The sequence below is a fragment of the Sceloporus undulatus genome, chromosome 9, assembly GCF_019175285.1.
Source record: "Sceloporus undulatus isolate JIND9_A2432 ecotype Alabama chromosome 9, SceUnd_v1.1, whole genome shotgun sequence".
Taxonomy (NCBI): Eukaryota; Metazoa; Chordata; class Lepidosauria; order Squamata; family Phrynosomatidae; genus Sceloporus; species Sceloporus undulatus.
Genome location: NC_056530.1, coordinates 20400461 through 20428341, shown reverse-complemented (window position 1 = coordinate 20428341; position 27881 = coordinate 20400461). Strand labels below are relative to the sequence as shown.

Genomic DNA, 27881 nt, shown 5'->3' with positions numbered 1-27881 from the left:
GGACATGTTTCCGGGGGGACGATAGAGAGAGATGGACTTAGCACCAGCTTCCGCCGCCCAGCCGTTGCTTAGCAACCGAGAACGCGCCCTAAGGACGCGGAACTGTGTAGAGGTGCATGTTTCCGGGGGTACGATAAAGCGGGACGGACATGTTTCCGTGAGGACGATAAAGCGGGACGGACTTAATTCCAGCTTCCTCCGGTCAGCCGTTGCCTAGCAACCTAGAAGGAAGTGTGATGACGTCTCCGTGCCGACGCTCTAGCCATCCGCTCTCGGAGAGCCGGCCATCCGAGTCGCATTTCCTAGAGCGTATCCCTGTGACGCTCTAGCCTTTCCCTGACTCTGTGGTAGGCCCTCTGAGATAATCTCCTAGAACGTCGCCATGCTGACGCTCTAGCCATGCGCTCTCGGAGGGCCGGCCCTCTAAGATGGCTTTCCTAGACCGTCTCCAAGGCGACGCTCTAGCCTTCCCCACTCTTTGGCAGGCCCTCTGAGATCTTCCCTCCTAGACCGTCTCCGTGAGGGCGCTCTGGGCCTCTGCACTCGGAGGGCCGTCCCTTTCACAGCTAGGAGCTCCGGTGCGCCCTCCTGTGGCGAGACTGAGGCATGATGACCTGAAGAGACATAAAAGGCGCCTTTTTAAAGGCGAGGCGGGAAAGAAGAAAATGGCGGCTGTATTTCATGCTTCCCTTGAAAGAGAACTCTTTTCTTTTGTATTTTCTTGTATTTTTTCATATTTAAATAAGCTCTATCCTCAGTATTTTTTAATTTAATATTAATTTCCATTTATGTCTCGCTTCTGCAGCTACACATGCCCCATTTCTCTTATCTCTCTCTACTCAAATCACAATAAAAGTTTAATTTTTATTCTGTTTTATTCAAAGTCCTTCCAATGTTTTTTAAAAAGGCAGTTAAAAGAACAATTCCCAAAGAGAGTCAACACAATCAAGTTTCAATTTTTTAAAAAGTATAAAAATTCTTAAACGCTACACAAATAGTATCTTGCTCAGACACAGAAACTCTTCTGCTGCCCGCTGCCCCAGGGAAGGGATATATGGTGGAGATCCAAACTTCTTTCCCTTGGAGGCAAGAAGGCATCACTTAAGACAGGCACAGTGGTGCAGAGAGACAGAGGCTTGCCAGGCAAAGGTTACTGTGCTGTTGGAGATCTGACTCGGAGGCAGAAGAGCTCCTCGCAGTCCCCAGCAACTGAAGCAGTTGCAGCAACACAATAAGAGCTCCAAAACTGAAATGCATGTGGTTGCTATTTGGTTTTTCCAAGTGAGACACAGTCTAAGACTCGCTTCAGATCCCAAGAAAACATCTAGGAGGTATAGCTAGGGAGATGGGCATAAACATGTCACCTGGATAACAGGTAAATGGACAATTTCCTATTCTCCCCTCCAAGCCTCAACATCTCAAGAAACCACAGCTCAGTCAACTCATAGACTTTTAGCTCCAACAAGTCAGGCCTTTTCTGGGGCAGGAAGCAGTCAGGAGATGGAGAGGGAACAATACTGGGGAAAACCAATAGCTTTTTCTTCTTCTTAGGGTAGGAAAGGTATAGTCTACATAGGCTATGACCCACCTCACTGCAAGTCTGGCTGCAGCACATTTCAGAAAGAGTTGAAGGTGGCTCTGGCACATGCTTAAGTCCCATCTGCTTTACAGTTGTAGCCCCACTGTGTGTCCTTTCTTCCCACAAGGGAGGCAAACAACCACAGGGGATTGATGTGAAGGACCTCTGAGGACAACAGAACCCTCCCTCACTTCTGCACTCCAAGGCCTTTGGTGAAGGACATACCAAAAGCTCTGCTGAATTCCAAACAAGCCCTTGGGCAGATATGAACATCATCATCATCATGAGAGAAGGAGCCCTTCCCAGGAAATATTTATGATCCAAGAGTGTTCCTACAAAGGTGGATCTACAGAGGGATGAGTCAAGGTGAGAAGGGTCCCCCCGCTTTTTGTATTATTTACAGGCAGCTGGAGCCCCAGCCACATCCTCACAGAGAGAGCAGCCAGGCTGTGCTCTCAGAGTGTGTAGGCGTTGCTCATCAGGTACTCCTTGTCATCCAGTGTGCTCCACACTGTCCCCAGGGAGAGCTCCTGGCTCCTCCGACAGATCTTGACAAAGAAGACCACCATGGATCCCAGCAGGATGGCAGACATGATGGCCAGGACCACCAACAGAATCACAGCTGTGGATGGATACAAATTCAAGCATCAGTGGGAGGTAGGATGGCACAAACAGTGGGGTTTGTTCCCCAAGAGGAGGAAAACACCTCGTTTCTTGGTCAACAGTTCTTGGTGGACTATTTTGTTCTTGTTTAGAGAATGAGAATTGCACAGCTCAGAATTTGCCACAGCTAAAACCCAAGGACTCATCCACAGTACAGAATTATAGCACTATTATTCCACTGCCATTGCTCCATCCTATGGAATGCTGGGATTTGTAGTTTGGTGAGGCACTGGAGCTCTTTGAGCGTTCTAAATATCTTCTCCCCCCCCCCCCCCCTTTCCGCTGCATGTCAGTTTCGGGATTCCATAGGATGGAACTATGATAGTGAACATGGAATAATAGTCTTCCCCAACACTTCATCAGCTCAAGCCCCCTCCCCTCCCCAAGCTCTTTTTGCTTTGGAAGTCACCTACCTCTGGTGGAGTGAATCAGAGGGTCTATGAGGTTAACATGGTTGGTGGGAGCATCAGGTGACTCATCAGTGATCTCTAAAAATGGAAGGAAGAATTCATGAAGGGTAAAAAGACAGAGTTGTCTTGGTTGCCCTAATAGGTTGAGAGGGCAAGTGCCCAAATGTACCCAGGGTGCTGTGATGTGGTCAAGTGCTAAAGCAAAAGAAGCTGGGCAGGGCTACCCCCCTAGAATCAAAAACTAATTCTGATGAAATGGATGAGTGAATATAATAATGGACCCACTCTTTGAAGGGGTGAAAGCAGTTAACTACCTACATCCTCCTTAGATATGTGGAATAAAGGGGAAAGAGGTATTTATAGATTTCCTGAGGAACAACATCCCCAGTTATGCATCCAGATATCCTATGTGCCTAGCCCACCTTGCATCTCCCTCCTCTTACCTCCTTTTCCATTGCACTGGCTCAGGCAGTGATCCTCAGAGATGTAGTTGTTCTTGTTACCACCACAGCCACCATAAATGAACGCCTTGCATGCTTGAGTCTCAATGTCAAAGTACCACCGTGGGAAGGCGGCACGGCAGGGACCAACTGTCCTGGGTGCAGCACAGTACTCTGAAAGAGGAGAAAGTCATTAGACATTTGGCTAATGCCTAGCTGCAAGAAGGAAAGTTGCCAAAGAGTATACGAATCTTGTCTCCTTGCTCAGCTATCCCCACTACTCCATCAATGGCCCGCTGGCTACCAATCCCGGCAAAAGACAGGACAAGTTACCTTTGAAGCCAACCCTGTCATCTCCTGGCTCATAACGGTGACCAGACCTGGATGTAGCTGTAAGAGAGAAAAGACAGAACTGTCCTAACCCATTTTGGCAAAGAGATGGTTAGTTCCACCTCTGATACAGAAAGCCCAGGGCTTGGAAATAAGGCGCTACATGTGATAATGTTATCTTCAAAGTTTGGGGGAAAACAAAGCTATAATGGTATACCTTTTGTAACACAATCACTGGCTTTTTTTCTTTTAAAGTAACAATAAATGAGTACTCAATGTCCAGAATCTTGCTGGGGGACTTCATCTTTGTGAGCTGACTTATGTCTACAGGAATTAGAATTGAACCGTTTTGTAACGTCTGTATCCAGTAAAGAATGTGAGCCAATGAAGTGATCGGTGCACAATGGGACTGAAGTGCACAGGTTGCACTGTGCATCAGGATATCAGCTACAGAGTACCAATGTGTTCTGGTAGAGCCCAATGTGCACTGCGACACTCTTGCTGGTGTCTTGTTATAAAAATGTTCAGTTCACAAGGTTTCTTAGCCCTGCTGCTACCTAGCTAACTATACAGTACATAACATTACAAAATGTGACTACAGAAGAGGATTCCCACCATTAGTTCCATAACACTGTAATTGGTAACTTTAAAAACAACACAAACATGTTCACTTTCTAAAAGTAATACTCTATGCGCTGCCAGAGTCTAAGATCAAATCTACCACGTATTCTTGAGAAACTTGGCCATTGCAGTGAACAAGGCCACGATTAACCCTTCCAGGTTAATAGCAATAGCAGCTTCACTCAAGTTAACAGAAGGTTGTGGGCTTGGCTTTGTCTTTCTCTGAAACACAGCCAGGTAATAGAACGTTATCACAAAGCAATTGTGGCAGTGGTTGCACTTGTTGGCAGCAAGATTCTCACAAAGCAAGGCAGCCTTCAACCTCTAGGATGTGTAACTCAAAACGTTTCCTTTTCTAGCTTCATCATCCTCCATCCCTTTCCCTCTGCCCCACAAACGTCTTACCCTTAGTGGTGGACATCGTCTCTTCTGTTGGCCAGCCGGGGGTCACTGGTGCCTCCACTTCTCCACCTGAGAGTCAAAGTTACCATGTAAGGCTTACATAGACAAAAGCCTCCAAGGGTAAATGCATCCAGAGGCCTGGTTAGATAATGGATGTCAAAAATACCTGCACATTTTCTCATCCTTGATGTGTCTTGGGTCATCCAGGTACAAAAAAGTACTACCATTGCAAGATTATTTATTTATTTGCATTTTGTACTTTTTGTCAAAAATGAATTTCTACTAAAAAAAACATCCCCTTTTAATCCAGAAAGCTTGGTTTTACACAAAAAACCAAGCATTTTTGTGCACAAAACAATGCATTCCTGAGCAAACTGTGCAGTCTTGGGTACAAAAATGTTGGGTTTTGTACTAAATCCAAGGTTATTGCGCAAATTTTTGCAAAAGGGGCCAGAAATACAAGAACTGTAGAAAAAAATCTGTTATTTCACCCAGGAGCCAGAAAGCTTTTGAAATGACTCATTCAAGCACACAAAAAATGAACTAAATCCAAGTTCCACATTCTTAGGCCAAACCATGCTGAACTCTGTGAGCCATCTTTGAGCCCACTGGGAGCAGCAAAAGTCCTTCATTGCTTGTTTTAATACAACTGGGTTGTAGTTTCATGACACATTAGAATTCCCTAACTTCATAAACTGCAAATCCCAGGATTGCATAACTAAACGGTGCAGTAATTGTGTATTGTGAAAGGGCCCCGGGCAATAAAACCAGTTCAACTTTGTCTCTTTCTCAACAGATACAAGTAAATCAGCCAAGGAAGTTAAAATGGGCGTGTGGTTAAACATAAACCAGAGATTCTACAAGCATGAAGGGATTTATCATTAGGAAACAGTTTCTTCATTTCGTTTGCAACTCCTCCAAATACTACAAGTGCCCATTGGTATAAAAGGTGAGCATCTGCACACAGCACAGCAGGTGAGATGGAGAAAATAAATGCTTTTGACTCTGCTCATTTCTGTCTCAAGTCCTTTACATGTTTAGCTTTTGGGGATGGAGAGGAGGTACTCCATGTAGCTGCTATCAGACCTCAGAGGTTAAGCAGAACTGAAGCATGGAGAAGTCAAGACTGACCCTCTCAAAGCAGTCTGAACCAGTCATCATAATGCAAAGGATCACCACGAGAATGTGTGAACATAAAGCACCCAAGGGCAGAAGCAAATGTTGTTTGGTCACAGAGAAAAGGTTCTTGAGAAAAGGCAGAATTTCAGGTTTGCTAGAAGACACATCATCACCATTTCCTCTCCAGCAAACCTCTCACCTGTGGCACACTCCTGAAGGCAGTCTTGTTCGGATAAAAAGTTGTTGGGGTTGCCTCTACAGCCTCCAAAGATGAATTTCTGGCACGTCTGGCTGGTGGCATTGTACCACCACCTCTGGAACGCTGCCCGGCATCGGCCCACCACTTTGGGCAACTGGCAACTATCTGAAAGTAAGCAAAGAGACCATGAAAGGCAGGTTAAGGAGTCAAGAACGGAACATCTACATGTAGATGTTGGGGACTAGCAACATCTGATCCAGGTGGGAGCATCTAAGAAAGGAGGTGCAAGGCCCCTGTAGGACTAGAGGCCACTTTTCAGGTTGATCATTTGTTCAAGGGTTACATGCTTGAAGGGAAAGGGGGATTACAGTTGCTGCAGACAGACAGCATTGTGTAGTGGTTTGAGTGTTGGACTAGGGCTCTGGAGACAAGGGTTCAAATCCCTGCTCATGGAAACCGACTGGATGACTTAGGCAAGTTACACTGTCTCAGCCTCAGAGGAAAGAATGGAAAGGCAAATCCCCTCCGAACAAATCTAGCCAGGAAAGCCCTGAGATAGGTTTGCCTTAGGGCCACCGTAAGTCAGAAATGACTTGGAGGGACACTGCATCAACAGTGACCTAACATGTGAAGTCGAAGGCTTTGATGGCTGGCATCCATAGTTTTTTGTGGGTTTTTCGGGCTATGTGGCCATGTTCTAGAAGAGTTTATTCCTGACATTTTTCCGAAGATGCCAGGTACAGATGTTGGCGAAACGTCAGGAATAAACTCTTCTAGAACATGGCCACAAAGCCTGAAAAACCCACAAAAAACTAATGACCTAACAATTGGGGGAAATCCCTTCAAATGGTTTTTCTTTTTCTTGCACCATAAAGGTAATGAAGAAAACTATTCAGTAAGTATGAATATTAACTGTAGGGTTTACAAACCCATCCATCCATCCAAAGGATCACAGGAAAATAAGGGGCTGCTTACTCTTGCTCTGCCCACATAGTTATCACCAGATCAGTGAAACCTATTTGCTTGCTCTGGCAGACTGAGAGATTCACCCAGTCCTCAATGCAGTTGAGGATTCACAGATTGCAACAACCAGGTGGCAAGTTTTGCAGTAGTCTGGTGTGACAACATTTCAGACTGCATAGCAATGCAAGGCGAGGCCTTTTCACCTAGGTCAAAGGGAAGCTGGAGGCTGGGCTAGAAGTTGAGACTGAAACAAGCCTCTTCTGGAAATGTTCTGGACCAAACACAACAGAAAAAGATATATCTTTTATCTCCTTGCCAAAACAAGCACTAATCTTTCCTGGTTATTTTCGTGAAGAAACACTTTGTTCGAGCAGCAGAGAAGGACAAAAGGAGTACAGTCACTTGGACAATTCTCATTCCATAAAAGTGAAAGATGCCCCAATGCCCCTGGAAGTGTATGGGACTTAGGATTTGTTTACAGGTAAAATTAAGGTTGGAACCAAAATGAGAGTATTCCACATTCCCAAATGAGAGTCCCCTGCCTGGAAAAATTTCCTTCAGTTCTCAAATATTTAGTCGTTCAGTAACTTAAAACTTGAATCGAGCACTTTTATAAATACAGTTTAGACATCCAAATAAAAAGGGCAAGCAAAGTGACCAAGGGAATGCAAACAAAGCAAACAGAAGAGTTCCAGGTATGAACAGTTTTTATTGTCTCCCTCTCTACAATCCTAGAATAATTTGGAGATTGGAGAACAGACCCAAATCCCAGCTTGGCCACGAAAACCCACTGGATGACCTTGAGCAAGTCACACTTTCTCAGGCTCAGAGGATGGCGACAGCAATGGCAAACCCCCTCTGAAGAAACTTGCCACGAAAACCCAGTGACAGGGTTGCCATACGTCAGAAAAGACTTGAAGGTACACAACAACACAAAATGATTCCCCGTGCAACTCTGCAGGTCAAATAATGCTGGGGGGGCATGGCCCAACCCTGTCTGTGATTCCTTTGCCAACTCAGCTGAGGTGGCTTTGCATGTGCCATTCCCCCAACAACCCAACTCCATTGAGCTAGGTACATTTTGAGACCATGCGCATGAATCAGATACCATCTTCTTCCTGCACCCATTCTGATCAGATAAAATCTATGGCATCCCTAAAAGGTTGCAACATTATGAATATACAACTCGGGAGGAAAAGTAGTCATGTTTGTCTATTGCAGCAAAAACAACACAGTCCAGATCAAGAGATTCATTGTGTCAGAGCACTTTCACAGGCTCTTTTGTGATGAGCTGGACTCCAGCCCACATTGCCAGTTTTTAAGGTGTGGCCTGGCTGTTGTTGCTTTGTGAAGGCAGCTAGCTAACAAAGGGCTTTACAGAAGGATCACAAAAGTCACAATGCCTCCATGTGGCTTCCTGTAGCAACAGTGCCCAAGTGAACTTAACATTGGCATTTGACCCAGGGTACATCTCCAGTGTAGAAACAATGCAGTTTGACATCACTTTGCTATGGCTCCAGCCTACAGAATCCTGGGATATGTAGTTTTGTGAGGCAGTAGCACTCTTTCGCAGAGAAGGTTAAAGACCTTGTGAAACTACAAATCTCTGGATTCCATAGGATGGTCCTACAGCAATTAAAGTGGTGCCCAAAATGCACTATTTCTACAGTGCTGGTGCACCCACATTGGCACTTAGGAGAACAGGAGCCTGTCCTTGGAGGCTCCACAGAAGGAAAACATCCAAAGTACAGAGAACAAGGAGGCTCCTCTGGCTCTGGGAAAGTCAGTGCGCTTGCTGGGGCTTAAAAAAAACTCATGGGCAAGTTCTGGGCACAGGTCAGTTATGTCCCTTTGCCAGTTTGGGGAAGGTGGAAGGATGTGGAAGAAAGTAGACACCCCCAAAGCAGGATGCGATAGGAGTGGCAGCATTAGTGTGCAGTGCGTCACACTCCGACAAAATGACTTCAAGTCTGGGCCTTGGCCTCCTGCATGCTCCAAAGCTCTTCCCAGCCCCGCTGCCTGTTGACTCAGCCAGAGGTAGCCATGGGGATCACAAACAGGCTGAACCAGTTTGGGGCAGGTTGCCCAACCCAGTCCAGTCAGGTTTCACTCCACTGTCGGTTCAGCAGGAGGGCAGCCTTTACAGGGAGTTTGCACAAGCACCTCCTCAAACCAGAAAAGGTTGTGACTTGTTGCACTCACAACTCACAAAAAGAGGTAAGCATGACTCACTCCGCCAGGTGCGCTCTAGTGTGGGACAAGTCTCTGCCACTTCCGCCCCATGAGCAAAATGTGATTTCTCTGTCTCTACATCAGATACACCTTGGAACATCAGGGGGAGACTGGCCATTTCTGTTGTTGTTGATCCCAACTCATGGCGATCCTGTGGATGAGACGTCTCCAAGTCTCCCTATTTTCCTCTGCTTAGGTCCTGTAAATTTATACCTTAATAGAATCCATCCATCTTGCATGCAGTCTTCCTCTCTTTCTTCATCCCTCCACCTTTCCTAGCATTATTGTCTTTTCCAGTGAGTTGTTCCTTCTCATGATGTGACCAAAGTCCGACAGCCTCAACTTTACCATCTTGGCTTCCGGGGAGCTTTCAGGCTTGACCTGTTCTAGGACCCATTTGTTTGTCTTTCTGGCTATCCATGTATAGTAGCCATGTATTTCATTTCAAGAAATCTACAACACATGATATCCTCAGCACTCTTTTCCAGGTAAGGGAAGGTTCCCTGAAAACAGCCAGTTCTCCATAGCAAGGGTTATGCCAGCTGGCATCCTCAAGCTGCCATGTCATGCCAATGGGACCTGTTGGCCTGAAAGGGTTTTGCTCATTCTCAACAGGAACAATCCCTCTGCTAGCCCAGATTTCACTTCCACAAGATGGGCCTTTTCTTGTGGTTCTCCCCACCCACACACCTCTAAGCCAAAGACAAACATGCCCTACTTCCTCCTTCCTTTCCATGTTTCGGGCAGCAACTGCCTCTCAAAAGCAGGCACTGCTTAAAGCTGCTCTTCCTGGTAAAGCATCCAGGAATAATCCTTTTCTAAACCTTGGAATCATGTTGCCGAAAAAGTACAACAAAGGATTCTCTGAAGATGCCCATAGCCACAGATGCTGGCGCAACGTCAGGAATAAACTGTTCTAGAACATGGCCACATAGCCCAAAAAACCCACAAAAAACTATGGATGCCAGCCATGAAAGCCTTCGACTTCACACAACAAAGTATATTAGGATGAGCTGCTTTCTGTCTGCCTGACCTTCCAAATCTAGTCCAAGCTGGCATCCTGGTTGGCACACAGCTTTCAGAAGCCCTGAAGGACACCACATACAGTAGGCCCTTGGTATCCATTGGGGTTTGGCTCCAGGTCCCCTGTGGATACCAAAATTCGTGGGTGCTCAAGTCCCATTAAATACAATGGCACACTAAAATGGTGTCCCTTATGACAAAATCAACATCTGCTTTTTGGAATGTATTTTCAAGTCGTGGATGCTTGAATCCGTGGATAAAAAAATCCATGGATAAGGAGGTCTGACTGTACTCTTAAAGGGAGTAGAAATGCCTCCATGTCTAAGGAGAACCTCAGGCCAAACCAGTACAGCCAAAGTGGGGTGTCTGGGCACACTGGGGAAGGGGTGCTTCTCTCCAAAACCTCCCTACTTTTCTTCTCATGGGGGCAACGCACCTGGAAAGGAATCCCTTCCCAAAGGGGCTACAACTGAATAGTGCCACCCATATGCCAGTGGGTCACAGATCCATAGATTTGGAAGAGACCCCAAGGGACTTCCAGTCCAACCCCTTTCTGCCATGCAGGAACTCACAATCAAAGCATCCCCGACAGATGGCCATCCAGCCTCTGTTTAAATACTTCCAAAGGAGGAGAAAGTCCCATGGACCAGCATGGCATAGTGCTTTGAGCGCCAGACTATGACCATGCAGACCAGGGTTCGAATCCCCACTTGGCCATGAAAATCCACACTAGGTGAGCTTGGGCGAGTGGCACGCTCTCAGCCCCAGGAAACCCAGGTCTGAGAAGGCAACGTAGCGTAGTGGTTTGAGCGTTGGACTATGACCCTGGAGACCTGGGTTCGAATCCCCACTCGGGCCACGAAAAGTCACACATGCCCAACCCCCAGGAAATCTTAGGTCTGAGAAGGCAACGTGGCATAGTGGTTTGAGCATTGGACTACGACTCTGGAGACCTGGGTTCGAATCCCAATGGCTGACTTTAGGCAAGTCACACTCTCTCAACCTCAGATGATAGCAATGGTAAAACCCATCTGAAGAAACCTGCCAAGAAAACCCTATGATAGGTTCATCCTCAGGTTGCCATGGGTTGGAAACTTAGCACTAACTCTTTTCTGGCTCAAGGCTATGGAATTCTGGGCTCTGCTCCGCTCTGGGCCCACAACAAACTCCAACTCCCAGAATTCCATAGCCTTGAGCCAGAGAAAGCGGTGCCAAACCGGGTTATCTCTCCAGAATGGATGCAACCAAAGATACGCAACGAACCCCCCCCATATTTGCACAATGGTTGCTTCCACTCCTTGGCAGACGCCTTGGGACTGGCGCAGTCCAAGAACAAAGCGGGGGGGGGAGCCTCGAAGGAAAGGGAATGGAAATGGAAAGGTCCAACGGCTCTCCATCTCGCGCTGGGCCTCTGCTTCTTCTCACCTGGCCGAGACTCAGCCCCGGAGCACAGCAACAACAGCAGCAGCGCTCCTGCCAGCGCCGCATGGGTCCCTTCCTTTGACTGCTCCATGGCTGCTGCCCAAAGCGTTCTGGGAGAGCAGGGGCCGCGGCCGCCGGACCCCCCTCAGGTGAGCCACGCCCCTCCGCTCCCAGAGCCCAATGGGAACCCACGACGTCACAATGAGAGTCAGCCACGCCCCCCGCCTCCGCCGCACCTGTCAGGGAGGGTCGAGGGGGGGACACGCCCACCTCGTTTGCATACCGTCGAGGTGGGGCAGAGGGGACGGAGTGCGCATGCGCGTGTTGGATGACACTTTAGACTCATCTACACTGCAGAATTAATTCCGGTTTAACACCACTTTAACCTCAAAGGCACTGCAGAAGTAATTTGGTTTGACACCACTTTAGCTTCATCTGCACTGCAGAATTAATCTGATTTGACACACCTTTAGCCTTGTCCGCACTGCAGAAATAACCTGGTTTGGCATCATTTTAGCCTCATCCACACTGCAGACATAAACCGGTTTGACACCACTTTAGCCTCCTCTGCATTGCAGAAATAGACCGTTCTGGCCCCTCCTGCTCTGGCCATGCAGCAGACTTCAAATTCCCTGGACTTTGCCCAATTGCTGCACGGCCAGAGGAAGAGGGGCCAGCCTCCCAAAATATACCCTTCTCAATATACAGTACCATCTTAACTAAGGACAGAGAAAACAAAATGCAGGCATCTTCCTAACATCTCTGATTTTGCTCCTGTTGGGTTTGTAACATCTTGACTGAGGAAGAAGAAGCCAGTGGAGCTTCGAAAGCTTGCAATAAGTATATTGTGCATTTTGGTTGGCCAATAAAGGTATCACTGGCCCCATAGAGACAGTCAAAATAAAGCTGCTTTGGGCCACTTTGGAGGTATGCTGTTTAAATGATGCATGCGGCCTAAGAGTCTGGAAGCTGCGCCTTTGCATCATTTAAACAGCATACCTCCAAAGTGGCCCAAAGCAGCTTTATTTTGGCTGTCTCTATGGGGCCACTCTGGTGGATTTTTGGTTGAAGAGGCTGGAAAGTCAGGCTCCCGATCCCCCAAATCCCCTTCTTGGAAGGAGCAACTCCTGGAGGGAATCCAGCCTTCCTGGCGCATCACGTTTTCTGGAACAAGAAGAACCAGCGGAGGAAGTGTGACTTCTTTCCCTTCCTTCCTTCCTTCCTTCCTTCCTTCCTTCCTTCCTTCCCAGCTGCTTGTTTTGCTTCGGTTGCAGACATGTTCGAAGGGACTTGTGAGTCAGATCAAGGGGGGGGGCAATGAAAGTATTCTGGCCCTATAGCCAAGGCTCCCTCCATTTACCCCCAAAGCAAAGCCCACATCTCCCCTTTCTTCCCTCCCAGCTGGGCTGGTAATACAAAAGATATTTCAAATTGAATTTACTTTAGAGCCGGAATTATATCTTCCAAATATGGCAGAAAACAAACATGTTTATCGAATGGGAAGAACTTCTCTTAAATTCAAATGAAAAGAAAATGGGGCCAGAACCTGCCAAAAAGTACAGATGCCCGCCATGAGAGCCTTTGGCTTCAAGTTAAATCTGTTTGGAGACAGAAGATTGGTTAATGTCATTCATCCAGTGAGATGTTTGTTCACACAAACACTGCGCAAAATAAAACAGACAAAATGTTGTCTGTGGTCGTGCCAAATCCAAGGTTGCGTTGCGGCGAGAAAAGAAATGGGAAGAGAAAGCAAAGGAAAGAGGAAACGGCTGTGAGCCAAAAATGAGAAGAAAGAAATCTGACAGTTGTTGAGGATTTATTGCCCGCAGCAGGATGTCTGTCTCCAGGCACCACAACATCCTTTCTCATCCAAGGAGGAGAAAATGGCCATTTTCTTCCCCATCCAAGGGAGGTCATGGGGTCAAGAAATGACCTCTGCTCCTTTCCTCCAGGCAGCAGGAGCACTCCTTTGCCTCCCAGCGGCAACCTTTCAGCCTTTTTGAGAGCAAAGGCCTTGCTCATCTGTTCCAGGAAAAGCTCCAAAGAATCTTGTAGCACCTGCTTCTGTGGACAGAGAGGAAGGAAGAGAGATCCGCTTCTCCTAAGGTGAAAACATAGAATCATAGAGTTGGAAGAGACCATAAGGACCATCTAGTCCAGGGACATAGCCAAGGGGGGGGGCTTGGGGGCTGGGCCCCCCCCTTCCTTTAGAAAAATGAATGGTGTGTGCTGCTGCCCCGCTCCACCCAACCCCCTTTATAATGGGGGCTCTTAGTCTGCCCCCCCCCCCCCTTTCCTAAGATCCTAGCTATGTCCCTGTCTAGTCCAATCATCTGCCATGCAGGAACTCTCAATCAAAGCATCCCCAATGACAGATGGCCATCCAGCCTTTGTTTGAAGACCTCTAAGGAAGGAGACTCCGCTACACTCCGAGGGAGTTAGTTCCACTGTCGAACAGCCCTTACTGTCAGGAGGTTCCTCCTAATGTTGAGCTGGAATCTCTTTTCCTGGAGCTTGCATCCATTGCTCTGGGTTCTGTTCTCTGGAGCAGCAGAAAACAAGCTTGCTCCCTCCTCAATATGACATCCCTTCAAATACTTAAACAGGGCTCTCAATAGAGCAACGGATGCAAGCGACAGGAAAAGAGATTCCAGCTCAACATTAGGAAGAACTTCTTGACAGTAAGATTTGTTTGACAGTGGAACAGTGGTGGAGTCTCCTTCCTTGGAGGCCTTTAAACAGAGGCTGGATGGGCATCTGTCAACGGGGATGCTTTGATTGAGAGTTCCTGCATGGTAGGATGGGGTTGGACTGGTCTGGATGACCCTTGATGTCTCGTCCAAAGGTGGAAAAATAATTTGCACTCCATTAGTGATTCTATGACCCTGAGGTCTCTCTTGTTGTGCCCAGTCATCTGGGCATGCTTTGATTGAGAGTTCCTGCATGGCAGAAAGGGGTTGGACTGGGTGGCCCTTCTTGTGGTCTCTTCCAACTCTATGCTTATATGCTTCTAGTAGCCAGAGCGTGCACTGCATGTCTCTGCCACTAGATGGCGCCGGAGTGTCTTGGCTTGGCTTGGCTTTGCTTTGCTGGAGGGGGCGTCCGGCAGATGGCACTGAAGGTCCTCCTCTTACCGGACCCCGGGATGCTCCAGGGAAGCGGGAAGAAGGAAGAGGGAGGATCCCAGCCCCAGCTCCTCCTCCTGGGCTGCTATAAAGCCCCCTTCCCCGCCGGGCGCCCCGTCTAGCAGAGAGGACCAGGGATGGCAGCCAACCGGGTGGGAAGGCGCCTGGGTCGGGCTTCTCCGGCGCGTCCCTCCGCAGCAGCAGGGCTCTCCCCGGGGGTCTCTCGGACGGAGCGGACCCCGAGCCCCGGACTCCAGCGACGCCAGGCCCGGGTGACCGTCAAGTACGACCGCCGCGAGCTCCAGAGGCGCCTCGACACCGAGAAGTGGATCGACGGCTGCTTGGAGGAGCTCTACCGGGGACAGGTGGGTCCGAGAGGAAGAGGGAGACCCGGGAGACCCCCGTCCGCCCCGTCGAGGAAAGGCTTTGGGTTCCAATTTAGGGAAAGGGAAGGATGGAGGGTGCGTCCTGGCTCGGGTTCCTTGGCAGGGTGACCAAATGGGTGTCCTCCATTTGGCGGTGCCTTCTCTTCCTTTGCGGTCAGCCTGGGAGGGCGCAAGCCTTTGCAATGGGATTGTCCATTCTTCTTCTAGCTGGTGCCCCGAGGAAGGGCTCCTTCGACCCTCCAAAGATAGTGGTTCTTCGGGGGGGGGGTGTCTCTACACTGTTGAAATGATGCAGTTTGACCCCACTTTTAAGTGCTTTCGCTCCATCCTATGGAATCCTATGGAACCCTGGGATCTGTAGTTTTGCAAGGCCTTCTTTGCCAAAGAGGGGTGCTGTTGTTGTTGTTGCGTGCCGTCAAATTGTTTCCAACTTTATGGCGACCCTAAGGGATGTTCTTGGCAAGTGTCTTCAGATAGGATTTGCCATTGCCATAATGATGATGATGATGATGATGATGTAGTGATGTTTCACCCATCTGGTTTGGTTTCAGTTGCTAGAGAGGACCTTCACTATGGGGTCTTTGTGGGTCTCACTATGAGTCCCAATGGGTCTCACTATGGGTCTCTATGGGTGCATCTACACTGTCGAAATAATGCAGTTTAAAACTACGTTAAGTGCTGTAGCTCCATCCTATGGAACCCTGGTTTGTGTCGTTTTACAAGGTCTTTCCCTTTCTCTACCAAAGAGGGTTGGTGCTTCACCAAACTGCAAAGCCCTGGAGTCTGTAGGATGGAGACATGGCAGGTAAAGCGATGTCACGCTGCATTGCTTCTACAGTGTAGATGCATCCTGTGGCAGTGTCAAGCACTGACCTCTGAGTCTGGACTCGTCTTCTGCTTTTCCTTTCAGCAGGCATGGGGTTAATTAATCCTTTTAAGGCTCCTCTTAATCTGCCCCCAGCCTTCTGCCCCAGCTGCAGACCCAGACCCAGACCCAAGGGAGCAGGAGGCTCTGGGGCTGCCATCTGCCCTGATGGGGAGGCGCATCTGCTGTGTGGGGAGAGGGATGCTCTGTCTAGATAGAAAGGCCCACTTTGGCCTTTAAAAAGAGCGGTGGGGAGCAAGGGGATAATGGGGGAGATGCATTCTTCTGGCTCCCAAAATGCACTCTGGATCGCTTGGGAACCTGATATGATCGGATGATCGCAAGTCCCATCATGCCTGCTTTTGCCCCTCGCTGTTTAAGCACTATCAGAACTGGAGTCCATCTCTACTTGATGTTTTTGGCCTTGCTGTCATGAGCAGGTTGTGGCCTGGTCCAGCTGGAAGCAGTCCTGGACTTTTATGCTTGCTTGCTTTTCAGATTTGTATATAATAATAATAACAACAACAACAACATTTGCCAATCCCATACAACAGATAGCCTTTTAGAAGCACTGCTGGAACTCTGCATTTGTGGTGGATCTTGCACTCCAGGCCTGTATTCTGTGGGTCTCCATTCATAGGGGCTTATCTTTGCCCAACCTATCTGCCTTCCTCTTGGGCTTCTCTCCACTTGGTGTAATTCAGCATCCTCTACATCTCGCTGAGTCTAGTATCCATGATCAATGGAAGCAGTTGAATAGACTTGTCTGATTTGTGAAGGCTAGTGTACTGGAACCAGGGCTTCTGGGGTCAAAGCTCCAGGAGTTTTGGATGAACAGGGTTCCTAACATCTGCCACCTCCACTTCTTGGGTTCTCCTCTTCTGTCTGAATCTGTGGTTTCCATAATAACTAGAGTTGCAAATTGATACCTTCAGCACTTATGTGCCAGCCAAAGTATTTAGAGATGGGATAGAAGATGACTTGTTCCTGGTATTGTTATTATGCTTTGTTTATATAGCACTGTAGGTGAAAACTGTTAGACTGCAGCTGCCAACGCTTCTGGGCTCTCCATTGTTGCTATAGAGAATTGTTGTTACACTAGTAGTTATGGGGCAGCTTACCTCCTGTTTACCATCAGCATGCCATGCCGCACAGGACTGTGGTGGGACTGCTTGTATGTGGATGATGGACCATTTCTTACAGGCGCGGTTTGGTAATTTTAGACTCTAAAAGTGATAGCCTAGAACTCCCAATCCCTGTTTTTTAACTGCAGCTAGAATAAACCCATAACCAGTTATTGAATGGTTAGTTAACACATTGATAGCCCTACTCTAGTTGAGACTAACAGCAAAATTTAGTCTCCTGCTTGTGAAGTATAGTAACTATTTCTCTCCAGCTCCCTGCTGCCTCATCGTTCATTGCTTTGTAACCATGCTTTAATGCCTAATTCTTTTAAATGTACAGTGGGCCCTTGTTATCCGCTGGGGTTTGGTTCCAGGGGCCCCTGTGGATAACAAAATCCATGGATGCTCAAGTCCCATTAAATACAGCAGCACTGTAAAATGGTATCCTTCGTATAAAAGGGAAAATCAAAGTTTGCTGTTTGGAATTTATACTTTTTAAAAAACATTTTCAAGCCATGGATGCTTGGATCTGTGGATTAAAAAAATCCATGGATAAGGGGAGCCGACTGTACCAACAAAAACAGTGTCCCAACCTTGTTCCACGTTTTACATTTACTTGAACACCTTTATGGCTACAAGAATAAAGGGTGGAATTTGTTCCTGCTGCCCCAACGTCACACTTGTACTTGTGACGAAGCAAAGCGAGGGTTATAAAATGAGCCTCTAATGATGCCTGGGCCCCTGGTTGTAAATTCTTTTCCAAAGTGAAAAGGAAAGAAGCATGTTTTATCACAAGTGGGGGATGGCCCCTGATAAGGCCCTGCCTGTCATTGTCCTCCCCATAATCTTCTGTCTCTTTGTGACTGCTTAGCTGTGAAGGTCTTGATCTGTGGAGGTGACAAATGGTTAGTTGCTTCTCCTTGTGTGGATTGTAGAAATGTGCATGTATTATCACTAGGCAAATTGCAGAGAAACAGTTAATGGGGAAGTAACTGCTGTCCACCATTTGACTTTATGGCAACCTCCAAAGTTTTATCTTCCTACCCAGGGAAGATTTTTGCAAGGGGGGTGGAGAAGGGACAGATGGAGAGAATCTGGTCTCTGCAGGGCTTCTTTCCAAATTTTCCATGAAAGGAGAGAGTTTCCAGTCTGACTGCCTTTTCTCATCCCCAGGGAGTCTGACTTGGCTGGCTGGCCAGTTCTATCGCCAGGCTCCAGGCTGGGTGGCTCCCTTGTACCCAGACCTATGTCACAAGCAATGATGGGGGTGCTGTGTTTGCCCACTCGCACACATTAGCGAGGCCATGGTTGAGTGCAATGGCACATGTAAAAGCAGATCTTCTGATGCGGCATGTGCCTCCTTTTCCCCTGTGCAAGGCCTCATGCATTGGCTCAGAGTTTGCAAAGCAAGGAACATGGCTTTCCTCCCACTCTCCCTGGGAGTAGATTTGTTGGGTAAGAGAGCAGCAGCTGGTCCTGGATCACTCCCATCTGGAACTCGGAAGGAGGGAAGGAGAAGTTACAGCTGTCACCTATATCTTTCAGATGCTGATCAGAGAGAAAATGTGTGTGTGTTTGTGCTGGTTGAAACTCCCCCACTCCCCAAACAAACCTGTGGGTGGGAGGCTGACCTTTGACAGCCCCAGGCTCTGCTTTTCCTCGAGTTCATTTTACGATCTCCAAATTGGGAACAGGCAGTATCGCCTTAAGAGGGGTTTGAAATGCACAAATGGATACAAGTCAGCTGTGGTTAATTTGCTGATTCTAAGGGACTGGCTCTAGGGGAAGACCTGTGTTACAACCTGGTTCCAAAGACCCTTTTGCTCTTGTTGCAGGAGGCAGAGATGCCTGATGAGGTGAACATCGATGCTCTCCTGGAGATGGCCACAGACAGTGAGAGGGCAAAGAAACTACAGGTTGGTAGATGCTTTGGATTCAAATTTAGAGGCAGGGATCCCAAATGCATGAGCCTGTCAGCCCAAGATAAGACAGAGGAAACAAAAATTAAAGGGCAAGGCATGAGCTATTGGTGCAGGTATTGTCTCTGTAGCCATATGGCATGATTAAATCATCTGGCGGTGATTAGAAGCAACATTAAAATGAGTAAGTGCTTGGAGCATGAAGAAAAGGAGAGGGCATGAATGCATGCAGAAAATTCTGGGCCCAGCAGTGGGAATAGGCCAGCAGTGTTCCAATACTTGTAATTCTCTTTATGTGAACCAAGGAATTGGGCTTGAGTATAGAAGAACCAACACTTGCCTGGAATAATCTAATAGTGGATTATTCCAGGTAAAAGGAACAGTGCCTAAAGATACACTTGGGTATTAACAGACAAACATAATTGAAGTGGAGCCAACTGACTGTAGTAGTTTGAGTATTGTACAACTCAAGAGAGCTCAGGGCTTAAAGCCCTAGTCAGTCTTTGAAACCCACTGGATGGCCTTGGCCAAGTCATGCTCTCAGCCTAAGATGGAGACAATGATAAACCTCTAAATAAATCTTGGCACATGATAAAGATGGGACATGGCAACAAATAATGAAAATGAAATGAATTGGCGTACTCCTGAGTTACTCCACTTGGCTCTCAGTACAAATTGGAAAACTCAAGGAAGCCCAGCCATCCTCCAGTTTTCCAAAACACGCCAAGGATCAAAGGGGGAAGAGAGGTGATGCTGGGGTGTTAGAGAGGCACTTTTTTCAGGGGGTTTGCATGATACCATCGTAAAACTGGGGACCATGCCAGAGGCCAAACTGGAAAAGGACCACTCCCAACTTGATGGACAAAATGTAAGGCAGCCAATAGAATTCAGCTTGTTCTATTAAAAGGTGGAGGGCAGCAATTGATCTGGAGTGTCATGAAAGAGCAACGAATTGTTCATTTATTACAAGTGTACTTTTGCTTCCATGTGGAGAGGCTTTCCAGAGGACTTCACTGGCCTTGGGTACTATGCACTTTGGGTTGGGAGGGTTAGTTGAGTGCTACTCTTTGCTGCACAGTGTTCGAGGCTGGCTCTGCTGTTCCCCATTTTTTACTCTTTTCCTTTTTCAGGGTATCTTGGAATCATGCCACAAGAACACAGAGGTAGGTGCCTTTAATCCTTGAGCACTAGTAACTTCCAGGCATTTCCCTGGACCCATGGGAAGCAAGGCAGAAGGGGACATCTTAACTGCAAGGCCTAGGACTAGTGCTAACTTCTGAAAAGTAGCTGTCTGACAGTTGTGAAAAAACTGCACTGGGGATGGGGGGGAGAGGTGGGAAACTGCTGTTCTGTGCAGATCTCCCCACATTCCTTGAAGTAACACTGACTTTGTAATGCTCTCCTCTCTGGGCTGGGTGCTCAAACTCCCCAAGGAGGATTCCTGAGTCCCATTGCCACCTGGTCTGTCCAGAAAATCCCAGTTCTCGCTTATGGTTCTGTTGTCACTGGCCAGGAGTCTACATCAAGTAGTCCAACTGCACCGTTCCATTTCTGCTCTCCTCATCTCTCTCTTTTCTTTTAATTTGGGGTGCAAAGGGTTATCTTCTAGCTCTTCACACTCCTTCTACATACACCAGTCAAACTATCTGGACCCATGAGGGTCACTGATTTGGAGAGGAGAGAGAGAGCAGGGAGGCAATTCAAACACTGAGAAACCTCAACTCAATGGGGAAGGAAATGAGAATGAGTTCACAGATGGAGTGCACCTTTTTAACTTTCCACCTAGAGCGATATTGGTTGAATTCCCTCCTTGCTGTCTTTTTCTCATTACTGGTAAGTGGCAGCTCCTCCTGGCTTGACAATTGTGGTAATAGGTAATGTGGAATATATGCAACAGGCTATAGAATGGCACCTGATATTCTGTCCAAAAAAGAAACATATGCGTGTGTCACTAACAGAATCCTAGTCAAGGTTTCTTCCATCCCACCCCATTCTATCTTGCCAGCATCTGACCAGAGAATCCTTTGGCTAGCTGGAAGCACAGAGCAACAGCCCTGCCAATGATGCTTAGGATGGGCCTGGCTGCTTTCAGAAGGGGATGTTGATGATGGTTGGGAATGGGGCACTTATAGGGACAGTGAGTTTGCTCCATGAGGAATCCACATTTTGAACCAACCCCAAACTGGATTGCCTGGTAGTTGCCCAGACTGTTGGCATTATCCTCACCATGGAAACTAGGAAGTCATAACTCATCCTCCGTCCTTACTGCTTTTCTCCTGCAGGAGTTCATCCAAGAACTTCTAGGGAAGCTGCGAGGCCTTCGAACAGAGCATGTCCTCCGACGAACAAGCCCCAGCAGCCAGGGGGGATGTGGAGCCAGGCACTGAAATCCAGGAGCAGGTGTGAGGTTGATGGGCAAGGCAAGGCCCTGATCACGATCAGGGAGGGACTTCTCATTAGTCCCCACAAACACTGCCAGGATGGCTTCCTCGCTGGGGCCGTGCCTGGCTGTGATAATGCTGCCACTGAGGATGATGGTGTTGTCATTGTCTCAGATGCCAAATCGCCAGCAGAGCTGAGATGTACAGACGTTTGCCAGGGCAGCTGCATCGCAGGGTCCTTTTCTGCTGCAGCAACATTTTCAGATAATTACCTCCTGCCACATTGTATAAATCTGTATAGTGAACTGTATCCTCTGCTTTGGGTTTCTCCTGTGTAATAAAGTGCTTTGTCTTTATTGCTCGTGGCTCAGAGCTGCTGTTGTTGCACAGAAGCATGAATGTTGGAAAGAGATACCTGCCACTTGGCTGCATGTGGCTCCTGGGCAAAGCTCAGATCCAGCTCAGTTGCCAAGGTTGCCTCTGCCATGACAGAGGCAAAGAAAGCTGGATGTCTGCTGTCCCAGCCCCAAGAAGGCAGTTTCTGTGTTTGACCGCCAGTCCTGCCTGGTTGAATAGCCCATCATTTTCCGCGCTTTTGCTAGAAACAAGCCCCTGGGGAAACGCCAGTTGAAAGCCCAGCTTGGGTGCAGCCATAACAGTGTAAACACTGGGGGAGTTCTTTCCCCAGGGTGACCAGATGTCTTAACCGCAATGGAGGACAAGGCACCATAAAATATAAGGCGTTCAAGAAAAACATTGGATATTACAAAACCAAAACTAAAAACGCTAATATGCTGCTTAAGTCATGTTCAAAATGAACGACATTTTGGAATTCCTCCAGGACAGAAGGCTGAAACATATGACATGTCCCGGAAAAGGAGGGTGGCTGGTTGCCCTGCCTTTTCCAGTATCTAGAGAGATCTTGTAGCACCTTTGAGACTAACTGCAAGAAAAATGTTGGCAGCATGAGGTTTCTTAGACTTAAGTCTAGGAAGGCTCATGCTGCCAACTTCTTTCAGTTAGGCCTGTTACAGACTGCCAAAATAAAGCTGCTTCTGGTCTCTTTGGAGGTATGCTGTTTAAATGATGCATGCATCCTAAGAATCCGGAAGCTGCACCAAAGCTGCACTCCAGTGCTTAGGAATGGAGTGTGGCTTTGGCGCAACCTCCGGACTCTTAGGACCCATGCATCGTTTAAATAGCATACCTCCAAAGAGACCCAAAGCAGCTTTATTTTGGCAGTCTGTAACAGGCCATAGTCTCAAAGGTGCCACAAGATCTCTCTACATACTGATTCTATATACTATCTTTTGAGTTCTGTCTTTTTTAGATTGCCCTTCCACTCAGCGATGGACCGTAATGGCATGTGGGTGGTGGACTGGTCAACCAGTGGGTTTTGGAAGAGCCCCTCCCTGCAGTGCTTGTTTACATCGGAGGATAAACAGCAGCTGCATACAAGTGGCTTCATCTTTGCCCTCTGGAAAGGGAGGGAGGCAGCATCCGTTGGGATGTATTTGAACACAAGGAAGGGCAAGCTCCTTCACCGTCTTTAAAATGGCTGGAAGACAGAAGTGCTCTTGACTTTAGTGTGGATCTTCCATGCTGGGGAAAAACTCCAAGGAGCGCGGGTGCAAACAACCCTTTTAATAGTTATCACAGGGGTGGCTGTGGCTTGAAAGGCCTTCTGGTGTGCATTCCTTGGGTATCCATAGTGGCCCTGCCCCTGGCCAACAGGACTGGCACATCTGCACAGTGTCAGGATCCTCAAGAGATTGCGTGGGGTCCTGGGTTTTCTTGGGCTTTAAGCCCATCCAAGCAGGCTTCTTGCTATCAGCAGCTGCTCTGGCAACCCCCATCAGCATCAGCGGCCGCAAAGGGAGGAAGGAGAGCCTTTTATGGTCTGGCTTATTCATTTAGGCCCCGCCAGGCCATGGGAACCAAACTGTTTGCGTTCTTTCACCTGCCACCCCCAATTCTGTCACCATTGAAATACCAAGTGTAATGACCGGAATGTTTGTTGTTTTTGTAAAAACCCTTTTTTGAAAGAGATAGAGCTGTGCTGTTTCAGCATCAAATGGAAAGAGAGGGAAGGAATGCAGCGGCATCTTTTCAGACTGATTTATTTTACTGAGGGCATCTGAATAGGATTACAGTCCACAAAGAGACGTGCTAAGATCAACCAGTTCAAAGGTGCTGCTAGATTCCAGTCCTCCCTTTACCTTAAAATATCAGAACTGTTCCTTTCCCAAAAATGAGATTTAATCCCTTCTGGACATTCCAGTACCGAGCTGGAGGTAATGCTCTGAGTAGGGTATGGATGCGAAGGCTGAGAGTTGCTAGCCATTTGTGGCTACTTTCCAGCCATCTTAGCTGTAATGCCTGCTGCCTCCAGGGACACACACACTGAGCCATTCATTCATCTTCACCGCATTCCCCTCCCTTGCATTGTCTTTCTTCTCCATCAATGGGTCTCTGTTGACCAGGCTAACCTGTACCAGCCACTGTCAGACCCAGGAGTGTAGCTATGATGGAGGCAAGTGGAGAAGGACACATTAAGAAAACTGCATCCCCAAATTTCAGGCATTGCAGAGTGAGACACAACGTCATTCACTCTTCTATTTGCTGTGTGTGTCTCTCCCCAATTTTCTTTTAAGAATCCAATAACTTCCTTCCAGTCTTCTGTTGATTTACTTTTTGTATCATTCCTTAATGCCTGTGTTAGTTTGTCCATTTCTACTCCATCATATAATTTCAAAAAATTCCAGTTAACCCTGTCAAACGCTTTCTCAAAATCTATAAATATCAAAGCCAGTCGAGTATCACAGCGTTTCTCATGAAGCTCAATTAAATTTAACATATGGCCAACATTATTTTTTAGACTTCGACCAGGCAGAAAGCCAGATCAATCAGGGCTGATATGTTCGTTCATGAATGATGGGTTTGAGTCTCTTCGCTAAGGCAGCTGCAAATATTTTATAATCAAGGTTAAGCAAAGCAATGGGGCGATAGTTTTTTTTGGCTCAAGGGTGTCATCTTCACTTTTGGGAATTAAAGCTGGGTTACATTCCCACCAAGAGTTAGGTGTTTTCCCATTCACAACATTATTCAGAACTGACCCAAGAGGATTCAACAGTTCTTCAGAAAAAGCTCTATCATATTCAGCCGGGGATCCGTCCGGACCCACAGCTTTCCCAAGCTTAGTTTCCATAATAACATTTTGGATTTCCTGAGCAGTAAATTCTTTAATAATGGTTTCAGCTTGTTGTGGATTTTTAAAATCTAAATATTGGTTGATTAAATCTGCAGGTATCCAATCTTGCCTAAATAGCTTTGCATAATATTTAACGGATGCTTTTTCAATCTCTTTCTGTTTATAATATACTGTATCGTTATATTTTATCTTCAGAATTGACCTTTTCCACTGCTCACTTCTTAATTTATAGGCGAGGAATTTCCTTGGTTTATTTGCTGAGTAAAAGAATTTTTGTCTAGTAAATTTAAGTCTCTTATTTAACTGGTCTGTTAACAACAAAGAAAGTTCTTAGATTGCAAAGTCGACTTAGCAGCTCCAACCTCTGTAACTCCAAATCAAAAAAGTCCCACGGAGGTAGTCACACCTGAAGCCACTTGCAGCAGCTGTCCACTATCGTAAATTAAATTTGAATGTAAACAGAACCCGCAAATTCAGGACGTTTACCACACCAAATTGCTGCTAGATATAATGTGAAGTTAATTAATGTGACGTTAAATAAACCGAAGTTAAACCGGAGAAAAACACCACCTTTGTACTTTCGGAATTTCCTGAAAGTTAAAAGCGGCCGTTTTTCTCCGGTTCAACTTCGGTTTAACTTCACGTTTTTTCCATGTTAACGGTGTGTGATAAATTTTGGGCATTTTCAGGTTTTCTTCAATTTAACTCTCCTTTAAATCTCTTTTTCCCATAGGATCTCACTAGTGGGATAAACTCTGGAGAGTTGAAGGGTAATTTCTTTTGTGGGGAATTATAGGAGGCAATGCCCTCATCCCCAGCGCCACCAAAGTTACTGGGCCTTGCAGATGGCTGATGCACTTTACCTCTCATTTATGGAAGAGGCTGCAAACCTCCACCCCATGGATTCCAGGAGGGGATCCAGAGAACTGCTCCATGCCTGCCAACTGCCCCGATCAATCCTCTTTCCCATTTTTTCCCAGCTGCTTTGAAAACATCCCAGTTGCTCCTTCCCACTTTCCCCCTTTGTCCTCAGCTTGCTTCAACTGCAGCAGTCAGAGTGGAAAAACAATTTGCACTCCATTCGCAAAGCAGGGAGGAGTGGAGTGGAGCGGAGTGGAGGCTGAATCTTGCCTTTCCCAAAAAGCTAAGGCCAAAGCACATTGCTGCAGACTCTCCCGCCTTGTGTATGTGCGTGCAGTCTTCCTCATTAATAACCTTTGCCATCTAATGACCACACACTGATGTTGCTTGGCCGCACGCGTCCTGGTTTGCAACTGTGCAATGTTGGTAGCAATGGAAAGTCTACTTCTCCTCTGCCCCCTCCCCCTTTGTGTCAGATATGGGGCCCAAGCCAGCTGCCCCTCCTGTTTGGTTTGTGCCTTTTTAATAGGCAATCCAGCTTTCTTGTCCTCCCTCCACTGCTGCCCTGGCTCTGACTGCACCCAGCAGATGTCTCCCATGGGAACCTGGCTCATTCCCTTATTTGGGAACAGGCACAAGATAGATGGAGTGAGTCTATGCATGGGGGTTCTCTCTCTGAGTCCCTCCAGCATAGTCCATCCATGCAGGGGATGTGGGAGGGACCCACACTCAGCAAAAGGAGCCCATTGGGAGCCCTTGCACTGGAAGGGAAAGGCTGAAAGAGTGGGAATATGGTCCAGCTGGGTCCTCAAGAGACGGCGTTCTACTGCTTCCGAGACTAGGACACAGAGCAATGGATGCAAACTGCAGGGAAAGAGATTTCACCTAAACATTAGGAAGACCTTCCTGACAGTAAGAGCTGTTTGAGAGTGGAACACACTCCCTTGGAGAGTAGAGGAGCCTCCTTCTTTGGAGGTTTTTAAACAGAGGCTGAATGGCCATCTGTCGGGGATGCTTTGATTGTGTATTCTTGCATAGCAGAATGGGGTTGGACTAGTTTGGATGACCCTTGAGGTTTCTTCCAAGAGTGGAAAAATAATTTGCACTCCATTAGTGATTCTATGATCCTGAGCTCTCTCTTGCTGTGCCCCAGTCATCTGTGTGGGAAGGATGGTGGAAGCAGGGGAATAGGATGGGATAAGAAGTGCATGTGTGCAGGGATGTAGCCAAGGGGGGGGGGGGTTCTTGGGGTGCAGACCCCCCCCTTCCATTAGAAAAATGAATGGTGCGTGCTGCTGCACCGCCGCACCCAAGCCCCATTATAATGGTGGCACTTAGTCTGGACCCCCCCCCCTTCCTAAAATCCTGGCTACGTCCCTGATGTGTGTACACCAAGGAAGGTTTGGGAGGTGCATCTGGTACTTGAGAACAGCAGTAGGAGCTGACCAAGACCAAGGAGGCTGGAAAAAGCAGGAACATTTTTTTCAGAGAAAGAAACGATAAGAGGGTGAGGCTTGGAGCAAGGATGTGTAGACCTCCATCTCGGTCAACAGCAAATACAGTATGTTGTTTACACCTTGGAGGAATGAGTCATCTTGCTAAGAAAGCCCCTAATAAACCTAATCATAACAACAGGAGCAGCACTTAAAGTTTATCCAGCTGTTAAGCTGCTCCCTTTCAGGTTTGGGGGTAGGGAGAAAGGAATGCAAAGTTCCCCACTCTCCGCCTTCTCTTCCTTAGGATGCAGGCTCACTCTTTGGTGATCTTCTTTCCCCTGTCCAGGACATGTGTCCCTCCTTTACACCAGAGGGTTGTCACTTCTGCACCCCACTACAGAGCAAGTTACAAACTTGGAGGCCTGTTCCTGGACCCAGCCTTGGAAAGATGCACTCACCAGACACAGGTGACCCTCTCTGGCCTCTCAGTGTCACTGGTTTAATTTCTCAAGCAGCCTGCCCAAACAGGATTGCATTGTTGTTTTGTTGTTTTGTGCCTTCAAGTCGTTTCCAACTTACTGCAACCCTGGCACATTTCTTCAAAGGGGGCTTGCCATCGCCATCCTCCGAGGCTCAGAGACTGTGACCTGCCCCAGGTCACCCAGTGGGTTTACATGGCCGAGCCAGGATTTGAGTCCTAGTCCAATGCTTAAACCACACAAGATTCATCTGGAATAATTACCATTTGTCAAACTGTTCTGTTTTTTAACTGTGTGGCTCTCCAGACCTTAATGAACTACAACTCCCAGAATCACAGGGCTACTTGGAGTTGTGGTTTGGCAACATCTGGAGAGCAGTTAAGGGAGTAGCAATAAAATGAAGGCATTGTTCCTCCTATAGAAATACTGTCCCCCATGAGATTTTCCTTCAGTCCCCAAATTTCTAGCATTTTACAAACTTAACATGTCAGTTGAGCATTCAGAAACTGAGCTTAGGCATGCAAAGCAAAGGGGCAAGCACAGTTACTAAGTGTATTGTAGTAGTTTGAGCATTGGACTATGAGTCTGGAGATCAGGGTTCGAATCCCGGCTCAGTCAAGGAAACCCACTGGATGGCCTTGGGCAAGTCACACACTCTCTCAGCCTCAGCGCAAGGCAAAGACAAACCTCT

The 27881-nt window shown here is 47.4% G+C and overlaps 2 protein-coding genes across 2 annotated transcripts; one reads left to right on the top strand and one right to left on the bottom strand.

The window, feature by feature from the left end:
• Positions 1-856: 856 nt before the first annotated feature.
• Positions 857-11578, bottom strand: SPINT2 (serine peptidase inhibitor, Kunitz type 2). Its single transcript, XM_042440720.1, has 7 exons — positions 11407-11578; positions 5764-5928; positions 4449-4514; positions 3426-3482; positions 3096-3266; positions 2656-2730; positions 857-2201 (listed from the first exon to the last, which is right to left on the bottom strand). The coding sequence occupies exons 1-7, from the start codon at positions 11492-11494 to the stop codon at positions 2035-2037; spliced, it is 789 nt and encodes a 262-aa protein (XP_042296654.1). The 5' UTR covers positions 11495-11578; the 3' UTR covers positions 857-2034.
• A 3031-nt stretch (positions 11579-14609) lies between these two features.
• On the top strand, positions 14610-21559 carry LOC121916021 (protein phosphatase 1 regulatory subunit 14A-like). The gene is made up of 4 exons (XM_042440721.1): positions 14610-14893; positions 18739-18819; positions 19953-19985; positions 21105-21559. The coding sequence occupies exons 1-4, from the start codon at positions 14666-14668 to the stop codon at positions 21207-21209; spliced, it is 447 nt and encodes a 148-aa protein (XP_042296655.1). The 5' UTR covers positions 14610-14665; the 3' UTR covers positions 21210-21559.
• The last annotated feature ends 6322 nt before the right edge of the window (positions 21560-27881 follow it).